Consider the following 11,039-nt stretch of genomic DNA (forward strand, 5'->3'; position numbering starts at 1 on the left):
GCTTGTACTATTTCATGGACATGAATGTGATTTGGTTTTCTTTTTTTGCTGTTTGTGAAATTTCTCTATCTCTACATGCATTAATGTGTTGGGCAATGATTAATATCCTTTGAAGAGAATGGAATTGTATTTGTTGTATGCTCACGAAGTTTGATACATCAAACAAGGTTAAAATTGGTGGAATGAGGACAATACAATGTTCAACACATTTTATAGAAATTAGTGGAACAAACAATTTTATTTATATTCGTGAAAATATGATATTTCATTTAAATTTTATTCTTTTTATATACAGAAAAGTAGAATCAATTGTGATATATACTAAGATAAAATACATTTAATTTGCATATTGTTATAATTGCCTATTATAATAATCTACACCCCAAACATAGATTATTATAACACAGACTATAATAACCTACACAACAAACATAGACTATTATACCATAGACTGTAATAACATGCCCACCAAACAGAGACTACTATACATAGACTATAATAATCTATATTCCATACATAAACTATTATAACCTATTCAGTGTCCCAAACGCCCCTTAAGAATTATGACAAAACCTCCCCTTCCTCATGTGATAAGGGTTTTTGGTATTCCAAAAATGTCCTCTAATATTTTGAAGGGTCCTAATACACCACTAAATTCTCATTTTTCAATTCTAAATATTGAAATCTCTATTATCTAATTTGTTTAAAATGTCATGTTTGTTTCTTTTTTATTTACTTTTTAAGAATTTCTTATCTTTCTATTTTTTGAATCAACGTTTATTGTAACATTACTTATTCAACATGACCACATCTCTAATCCATCCTCCATCCCTTTGAGGAACTCCACCAAAATCCATGGTTTAATCTGTGGGAAAAATCCCAATTTCTTAGCCTCTCCGTTAATTTTTATTGGTTTGCAGTATGGTGCTTCTACTGTGCTTCTTCCCAGAGAAATTTTTCATTAGTTTAATTTCAATTTTAGAATGTTTTCTATTTTGTTTTTAGAATGCAAAAAGATTTTGCTATATCTAGAAATTTTTGGCCAGTAAATCTTGAGCTGTTATGATCTGAATATTTTGGTTTCGGAATTTCTTTGCTATTTTTGTTTGATGGGATATTTTGGTCATTTTTATTTATTAAAAAATAATTCTAAAAATCGATTCGTCAATTTTCTAATTTCTAAAACTTTTTTAACATTTTTCTAAATGAAATCTTCTAAGTTGCTATTTTTCTTATTAGCCCTTTCTATTTTTACTCTTTAAATTCACATATCAGGAAATCCATCAAGCCATGGGCGACAATTATGGGGCTTGATAACAGCTCTGGGCCGGCCCAAACTCAGAAAATGGGCTTAGTATTCAGAAGTTCAAGCCCAGAAGAAGGGTCCTAACTCTTAAGTCGTACCTATATAGGAATGGAAGAAGGGAAATCAAAATAAAAAGTAAACGACAGGAAGCTATGATTTGTTGTTCATCTGTTGAGTGAGTTTGGGAGCTTGGTGTGGGGCTATGGCAGTCATAATCTGAAGGGCGATATGAGCCGAGTGGTAGAGGACCAGAGCCGGGTTGCCATAGTTTCGATGGAAGAAAGCAAGCAAAGAAAGTGGAAAAGAAAAGGCACTTCAACCTCCTCGCCTTCTATTAACAATTTGGACGATGGTTGTCTAATGCATATTTTCAGCTTCCTCTCCCCCATGCCAGGTACCTCTCTGTTTCGATTTGTTGTCTGAATATCTATTCTTTCGATTTTTAGGATTTCTAATTCAGGGTTTCTTTCTGTTCCCTTCTCAAATTGCTTCTTTTTTGGCTGAAATTTAAGGTTCTGCTGTTTATTGTGAAAATTTGGGGGGGATTCTGAAAATAATTTCAATTGAATTTTCGGGTTTGGCGTGAGCTGGGGATTACTGTTTCAATGTATAAAGTGGGGTACGTACTTGTTTCAGCATATCTAAGTCGAGGAAAAAGCTTCTTTGAAGAGATGGAATGCTTAGCTTCTTTGGTTTGGTTTTATCTAAGTCTAATTGAGCTTAGTTTCATTATGTGTGGTTTAATAGAATTGATTATGAAGTGGGAAGTTCCTTCCTTGGAATTTGGATATGAATCGGTTGGATATAATAAATATATTGGTATGTGATGCAGAGGAGAATGTTCTTGTGTTGTAAACAAATTGTTCCTCTTCTGTGGGTTCTTCTTTTTCAAATTTGATCTTTTTTTTCCTTTTCTTTTTGGGGTGGGTGGGGGGTGGGTGGGTTATCTGGTTAGAAAAAGGGCAAGAATTATTTTGGAGACTAAAGTGAAGATGCTGATGAAGGGGCTAAATAGTGGACTTACTTTTGTTCTAAGGATGTCATGTCATTACATTTCTGTGGTTCTTTTGCTTCCTCTCTATTCTAGTGAGCAGATTTTTATCATTGGCCTAGTGAAGTTGTAATCAAGTGGATACCGCCTGTTTATTTCCATGGAGTTTCTGCCTTTTCTGTCACTTTTGCCATTGAGTTTGCAGATCGGTATAACACCGCCCTCGTTTGCCACAGATGGCGTTACTTGGCATGTCATCCTAGGCTGTGGCTGCGAGTAGAACGATCTATTAAAGATTTATCTGAGCCAGGAGTTTTCCCAACCATTGAGGCAGCTGTTGCTGCTGCTAGGTAAGTTCTTGCATATTTATTTTTTGTTTCTTAAGAGAGGGAATGAATAGAGTAAGTTGTTTATAGAGCCTAAATGATTCTGTTCTCTATAGGCCTGGTGACACCATACTTATTGCAACAGGTGGAGTTCATTCTGCCTCTAACATTCAAATAACAAAACCACTTTGCCTGGTATATTCCGTTTCTCCCCTTCTTTTAGCTGCTTGGCTGTGAAACTTTACTCTTAGATCTTAATATATGGTTTAAATGTTATCCAGTTGTCCTGTCTCTGCAGAACTCATGTCTAGTTTGTGAATAAAAAGTACTCTTCAAGACAAAAAAGTGTCCTGTTATATATGTGGAAGGACTCAAGAAAAGTGAACTGCGTTGTTTTTTTCCAAAAGAAAAGAAATGTGATGAGCTTCTCTATAAAGGTCGTCACATAAAGCTAGGATTTGGGTTATTCAGCTTTAAAAAGGATCTTAGCAGAATTTTCCTTTTCTTGTTGTTAAGAAACTATGAAATGATTGGATTGAAAACAACCTTAACCCTGGCTATAAAATATAAATGATCGTAAAAAAAAGGTTGCTCCGGGGAAGCTAGTTAGCTATTTGGGTTCTGGTATGCAGTTTAAAAGTGAATCTTTCTGTGGCTTGGCCCTGCATTTGCAATTCAAGTTAAGTACTTGTTTGAAGAGGCAATGTTATTAAGTTATTTCCCTTTGCATGTTTTTAAATATTGGTGAAACGTGACATAGTGGATTCATGGTCCAGTTGTGCTCAGTTGTTGGACTTTATCAGCTTTTAACTTTAAGATTTTAGCACCTTGTATATCTCAATTTATTGCATAATGTTATAGATTTTCACCTCTTTTTGGGGTTTAATTTATGATAGAAGTCAAGCCAAAATATGTGTGTGTCTTTGGTGTGGGGGTAGAAGTGGTGAAAGACTCCTTTCAGAACTTAAGTTTCACTATTTTCCATCATTTTATCTCATCTTAAATTTTCAGATTGGTGGAGGCGAGCTTCCTGAGGAGACGACACTTTTCTGTACTCGTGGTTCAGAGAGGTACATAACTGATAGCTAATAATGTAATTTGTAATTGTGAATCTTATATGTTTTCTCCCTCTTAACATTTCCAAGAGATCATTTATCACATCATCCATCTCGGCTTTTGCTCACTGGTGTCCTCTAATCGAATTTGGTATTTACTTCTAGTGGCTTCTCTTGATTAACTATTCTTTCATCATTGGCTGTATTGCATAACCATTTTGGTCTTTACTGGTATTTTGTAAGCTAATATTCCTTCATCCAACTTTCATATTAGGCAGCCCATGTTAGCATATACAATACACACATTCGAACCCATGCCAATTATATGTTAAAAGCAAAATAAAGATAAAAAGACCAAAATAGATGTGTTTTCTTTAAGAAGGGCTAAAATAGATATTTTGGAAGTTCAAGGACGGACATTCTAGAGATTTTGAAAGTTTATAGGAACCAAAGGAGGATTTATAATTTTGAAAGGCAACTTATTATGGACTTCCTGTTTCTTCTTAACAGTGCTTTGGAGTTCCTGTCTACCAGTAAACTTTCTAACTTAACAGTCAAGGCAGAACTTGGTTGCTGCTTGCTTCACAGGAAGGGAAGATTGATTATAGATGGATGTGTCCTCCAGTGTGAGTCAAACCCTTTGGATTACCTATCATGCCCCATTGTTTGTACAGCATGTCCAGATAAGTTGTTACCTTCCTCCGTGAGCAGAGGTTATACACATGGCGTTTCTGTCTCGCACACTCGTATTGAGGGTGGTGCCAAGGCTGTCCTAACGGGTGACGACCTGGCATTACAGCACGTTCGAGTTATTTATGCTCGAACGGCTCTGTTCTTTTGGTTTGATGTTGAATACAAGTTATAATAATGCTCTTGTAGTCTATTAGCAATGTCCATTTGTTTCAGCTTGTTAATTCTTTAGGGTATGCTGTTATATTTATTTGACTTGTATTGTGTCTGTTTAGGCTTACCATAATTCCTTTCAATGTATCATGTCTCCTTGTTTACTCTTAACAATTGGAGCTCTTTCGATGGCCCTAGCTCGTGTTTTTTCATTGTTCAGTTTTTTGTTTCTCAACTATGTTCTTTAGTTTTAACTATAAATTTAGTCCTTGTCACTGAACTTCCACAATTATAAATTTATTCTTTCGTCTTTCAATTTTTCTCACACAAAATATAAATTATTAAAGGTGCCATAAGACAAAATTAAATCTATAGCTAATAAAAACAATTATTATTATTTATATAAATTTTGAATTTGCCAGGGACTTATTAAACACATATAAAAGTTCATCTAAAAGTTCATTTACATAAATCTCAAAGTTCATGGACTAGATTTATAATTTCGGGTAGGATTTTCTCTAATTCTTGACCAATGTCTTCCATTTTGAGACAGCAATGAATCTTGTTGATATACTGCATATTTTTGTTCATCGTTTGATGTTACCGAGAGATTTCATTGTAATACGAAGAAGATTCATTTCAATGATCGACTAGTTTAATATTATTTTGAGAATTTATAATGATTCAATGTTTTAAGGAACTTTTTTTTCTAATGAAGTGTATAATTTGAATATTCACCTCCCCATTTGAATACAACCAACGAGAATCAAGTTCATGTCAGTTATTGATAAACTATTTTCAACTACTTGTAACTTTAAAAAGTGTTAGTTTTTTAACTTTAACTTCTTAGTTTGTATTAATTTAGACCATAAACTTTCAACATTATATCATACTCTTCAATTCAAATAAAGTGTTGCAATTTTTGCCTTGGGTTTAGCTTGCATTCATTAGTTTCAATAAAAAAAACAAATTAATCGTTTGAACACTTTTTATCATTCATTCATATATTCCAACAAAAAAAACCCTTTAGTTCTAATATTGGTTTCTCCAAATGTTATCAATTTCACATTGCATATAATATGATAAAATTGAAAGTTTAAGATAAATCTAAATACAACTGGATAGGTTTCGGTTCAAAAAGAAAAACATGAAAGTTAGAGCCGAGTATCCCTGAGTTCTTTTATCCATAAAGAGTCGATTTTTTGGGGAAAAATAAAAAATAAAAGGGAATAAACAAATAAATTGCACATGGGCAAACATTTATTGTTCTTGGTCGTGGTCTTCTCATATAATATTTAATAATTTCAACCACTCCTTTTTCTTGATGTTCTCACTTGACTGAAATTAAGACCATGTGAGATACAATATGTGCTTCACATCTCTTTTTACTTGAGAAAGATAGACAACATTTGGATTTTCTCATATATATTTCTAATTAAATGCCTAATGGAAAAAGTAGAAATGTCTCTATTTTCATAAAGTTAATTTAAACTTAACCTCGTGATAAAGTATAAATATACATTCAAATGTGACACGTGTCAACAAAATTTTAAATCAACTTTATTAACCAAATTCGATTCGAAGTAACTTTAATTAGATTAAATTATTAGTTTAATCTTTGAACTTTTTTTAACTTAAAAAAAGTGTCTAGTATGTCTCTAAAATTTCAATTTTGTATTTAATAAGTTCTAAAAATTATCTAATGATTTTTTTTTCTAATATGATATTAATATACTACGTAATTTTTAAGTTTATGGATTTGTTGGACATGGAAGTGAAACTTTGTAGACATATTGAAAATTATGGATTATTTTGGTACTTTATCATAAAAAGAAATTTTTAAAAATAGAAAAAATGTCAAACTATTTTTAGAAAATCACAGAAAAAAAAACTTATAGATATAGATAGATTTCTATCAAAGAAGATTAAAATTTTTACTATTTTGTATAAATAGTTTCCATTATTTTTTTTTTAAATTCTTCTTTTATAAATTTCAATAAACTATCAAATTGAAAATCAATGAACTTATTTATTATTTAAATTCTGATTTTCTTGGAAACAACAAGAAGTTAAAAGTTTTTTGTTTTTTTTTTTAAAAAAACACACCCACACACACACACAAACTTAAAAAGCTTGGAGATTAATATTTTATTTTAATTATCATCATTTATCTCTATCTCGTCCCTTTCGTACGTCAATATTTACATTGAGTTTGATCATGAAAATTGGAGAATGATAATAATACTAATAGTGTGTCAATTTGTGTAACATCCCGAATTTCAGGAAAATTTAAGTTAATTATCTAAAATTATTGAGTTTAAATTTTCCTTTCATTTAGAAAATTGGGATTAAATTGAAATAGTTGAAAAAATTTTATTGGTTAAATGGAATTTAATTGATTAGATATTCGAACTAATTATCTTGAAAATATTGAATTTTGCTTCCCTTTGATTTTGGATTTTAGGGTCAATTTAAAAAAAATTAAGGTGATAATTAATTTAATGTGGTTTTGAATTGATTTAAATATTTGGAAGGATTTAATTTGTATCAAATTGATGGTTCTTATGTCGTTTAATTTTGGTTTTTGAAGCCTAAATTATGATAATTGATTTATTAATTTAATAGAATCTTTGAAAATTTTGGATATATTGTTATAAATATTTTATTTATTTTTTCAAATTTTGAGGAAAAAATAAAAGAATTGAGATTTTTCGAAATTAAATGAGAGTGAAAAGAGGCAAAAAATCGGGGAGAAAGCAATTCAGTTTTTCAGCGACAACTTCTACAAAATTATCTATTGTCAAGTTTGAACCGTTGGATCGTGCTCAAATTTGGTCAGTCTGTTTGAGACATATAGAGTTTCATTTTAAACGGTTGGATCGTTGTTTGAAGCTTTGTTCGTAATCGCGGCTGAATAAAATCTGTAAAACTAGATGATTCCCCTTCTCTCTCATTCTCACAAACCCTCCTCATGCAAGATCCTCACTACCAGCCACTAGCCTAAATGATTTATGCCGTCCAACAGCAACACCCGTTGCCTATCTATGGTTTCCACCGCTGCTGATACCATTATTACCAAAATTGATTTTTTGGGTAAGTTTTAGAATTCTTGGAGTTTGTTGACACCCATTAGCTTTTTGCCCAAATTGGTTGATATCCTTTACGTTTCGCTTTTAGATTGAAGTTTAGGAGCATTTTTGGTCACTATCCAACAAGGGAAACGAGTTTTTGAACATCTACTATTCGAAATTTGGAAATCAGTGGCGTGCTTTCTAGCAGAATTTACGATCGTTCGGTCCTTTTGTTAGTTTTAGTTCAAGTAAATTATTGGAGTTGGTTGTCGAGATAACTATCCTTGACTTAATTTGAGGTAAGTGGTAGTATTACCGGTACCTTTGTGCCAAGCGACCTAGATTAGATTTACAAAGTTAATTAATGGACTTTAGAAGCATGATTTTATCTTTGTGATATACTTGTTGCATGATAGTTATGAGTATTATGAGCATGTTTGAACTTCCATGTTATTCTATGATCTGTGCGGCAGAAACAATATTGAAATTATGTATGTGATGCATGATTAGACTAATAGGGCAGTTTATAGTCTCGCCTTGATGAATGTTTTATTTCAGAGGACCGATGGGTTTAGTTTCATGTTTGACGATGTGCCTTCCGGCCGCTAGACATGCGTGAATCAATAAATTCATGTTTATGTTACTTTTTCATGTTCGACGGTGTGCTTTCAGACCGCTAGACATGCGTGAATCGACAAGTTCACGTTCATGTTACTTTTCCATGTTCGATGGTGTGCTTTCGGGTCACTAGACATGCGTGAATCAATAGGTTCACGTTCATGTTATTTTTCCAGGTTTGAAGGTGTGCCTTCAGGCCGCTAGACATGTGTGAATCGACAGGTACACAATTATGTTTCTTTTCCCATGATTGACGGTGTGCCACTAAGTCACTAGGCATGCAAGTTAAGGCAAGTCAGGTTATCCCCTTAGTTAGCCATTCAGGAACAACTTCATCATGAAAGTTCCACTAACCACAAGCATTCATTGCATATGAATGCACAGTCTGATCCTAGTAATGGGATCACTTACTGGGTATTGTTATACTCATCCTTTATTCCTTTATGTTTTTTAGGGAATGACAGGAACAGGTTGGCGAGTGACAGATAGAACCCGTGATAAAGCCATATGGGGACAAGAGAAGTCGCTTCCGCATAGTCTATGTTTTTGTCATTTGAATGTTTTGAAACTAGAATTTAATGTGAGACAGGAAATTTTAACGTTTTGAATGTTTTCTTTATGAATATTATTTTTAGGGGACCCCGAATAAAAGTTTTATTTATTTATTATTTATTTGTTTTTGCGTTTATTTTGGAAAAACTACCCTTATTGTTTTAATGACTTTTTTTTAACAAAATATTTGGGTTTTAAATGTGTATTTAGTCGTAACGACCTTTGTTAGAGTGCTCGAAAGGTCGGGTCGTTACAGTTGGTATGAGAGCCTAAGTTTTAGGTTCTGTAGACTGACTTATGGTGTAAGTCTTGGTTTTGTTTCCTTTATAGCTATTCACGGATCCTTCGTCCTCGCCAGATATATTCTTTTATTAAATGTTTTATGGAAAATGTGTTTAAAAACCTTCATGTCTAAGCTTTATGTACTTAATGATTGTCATTGCTTGTTTAACAACTTGAAAGAAGTTACTATGAGATGGCTATTTTGTTTTGGTATTATAGAAAGAAAGAAGGATCATAATAAGGCCATTTGGCGTTAGTTCAATTCATGGAAGGACTATTAGAAACAGACATATATTTCTGTTCAGGGATATTGAAACCTGATAGAACTATGAAGTGTTATGCACTTATGACATGAAAGAAAGAAATGATGTATTTGGTTAAGCTATAGAATAAGGTAGGTGAATTGGAAATTCACTGGGGAATAATATTAAGTTTTGCATTACGAGAATAAAACTAGTGGTTATACAAGGAACTTTATCTCAAGGCACATGTTCTTAGTTACGAGATTAAAGTTTCTTTATAAGATAAGAAAGAGGTGAAGAAGAGACTATAAATTCTATAAGGATTACTAGATATTAAAGTCAAAATGTTCCAAGAAAATTTTTGAAATGATTAATAGGTCATGATCACTTTCATGGTATCAAAGTTGGTGGAGCGAGTAATGTATGGTGTTTTGGTTCTTTATGTAACATGCCTAAAAGGAAGAAGAATTACTAAATAGAGCATAAAGTGATAGTATGAGGAACTTTTTACAAGACCTAGGTAAGATGAATTGGTCAAGGAATGCCAAGATGGTTGAAATTATAGTTGCCTTTAAATGGGAGAAAACGAGTTATTGGATTGAAAAATTCTTAAGGTGCTTGGATTTGAACTATGTGTTTGTTGCAATGAAAAGGTTCATGTTTAATTAACCATACCAAGAGGAAGGATAAACGTTTTGAAGTTTAAAAGTAATGTTATCTTGTGGGGATACCCTACTATAGTTCCAAGTGTGGAATGGAACTTTAGATTTATGGAAAAGGTTATAAAGGGTCATATGTCTTGGTTTAGGAATTATGTTTCACTCTGAAAGTGAAAAGTGCACCTTCAAGTTGTTGGGTTAAGCAAGGATAAATATGAAAAGAATAAAAGTATTTAAGGAAAGAGTTTTTTTTTTTTTTTTTTTTTTTTTTTAATTTGGAGAGGTAAATGGAAATTAATGTGTTCAAGACTCCCAAATAGTTAAGTATGGTTTGGATTTTAAAACATAATATGGGTGGATACAAGGCATTGGTTTTAGTGTAAAGGAGAAATCTCTTATTACCATTTGGAACTTTGGACTGTAGTAGGCATTATTAAAAAAAATTATATATATATATAACTTGCTTAGGTTTTTGGATTGTAGACTGGGAAAGGGATTTGAATAGTCACATGTTTTAGTACATATATATTTCACTAGGAAAATGAAAAAAAACCTCTTGGATTTATTGGTTTTGGAAAAGATAAGGGAAGATGAAAGGATTTGAGAAATATTTTGTTGTTTTGAGAAGGTAATGGGAATTAATGTTTTGAGATTAAGAACAAAGGTTTGGTTTGGTTTCCAAGATAGGAAATATATGTTTACGAACCTTTAGAGTTGGTATGAACAATCTCGTTACTATTTGGAACTATGGATCTTAGTATTTGTTGATTGAATGGATATCCTGCCTAAGCTATTGGTCATGGAACACATTTTTAGTATGAGAATTTGATTAAGCTAGACTATCACGCATTGAAAGAGTGCTTAGCAATCTTCTTCAAATTATAGTGGAGTCAGAAGAAATAACGTTTTATGAAAGGATGTTTAGTAGCAATAGTTGCTAGAAACTATGAAAATGGAAGGGGTAAGGCCTCGTTAAAGAGGGGAAAGACGTTGAAAGGTATAAGCAAGGTTTAGAGGTTTTGATTGTGGACACAAATAATGCATGTCATCTTAGGCCTTTTACTTAGAATTATGAAGGTTGTTAGGCAAAATAT

General features: G+C 32.3%; 1 protein-coding gene across 1 annotated transcript; it reads left to right on the plus strand.

The window, feature by feature from the left end:
• The first annotated feature begins 1,290 nt into the window (after positions 1–1,290).
• On the plus strand, positions 1,291–4,740 carry SKIP5 (SKP1/ASK-interacting protein 5). Its single transcript, XM_039033746.2, has 5 exons — positions 1,291–1,700; positions 2,503–2,647; positions 2,740–2,818; positions 3,635–3,693; positions 4,189–4,740. The coding sequence occupies exons 1-5, from the start codon at positions 1,535–1,537 to the stop codon at positions 4,541–4,543; spliced, it is 804 nt and encodes a 267-aa protein (XP_038889674.1). The 5' UTR covers positions 1,291–1,534; the 3' UTR covers positions 4,544–4,740.
• The last annotated feature ends 6,299 nt before the right edge of the window (positions 4,741–11,039 follow it).

The sequence above is a fragment of the Benincasa hispida genome, chromosome 7, assembly GCF_027475165.1.
Source record: "Benincasa hispida cultivar pf3 chromosome 7, pf3_genome.v1.1, whole genome shotgun sequence".
In the NCBI taxonomy this organism is placed as follows: domain Eukaryota; kingdom Viridiplantae; phylum Streptophyta; class Magnoliopsida; order Cucurbitales; family Cucurbitaceae; genus Benincasa; species Benincasa hispida.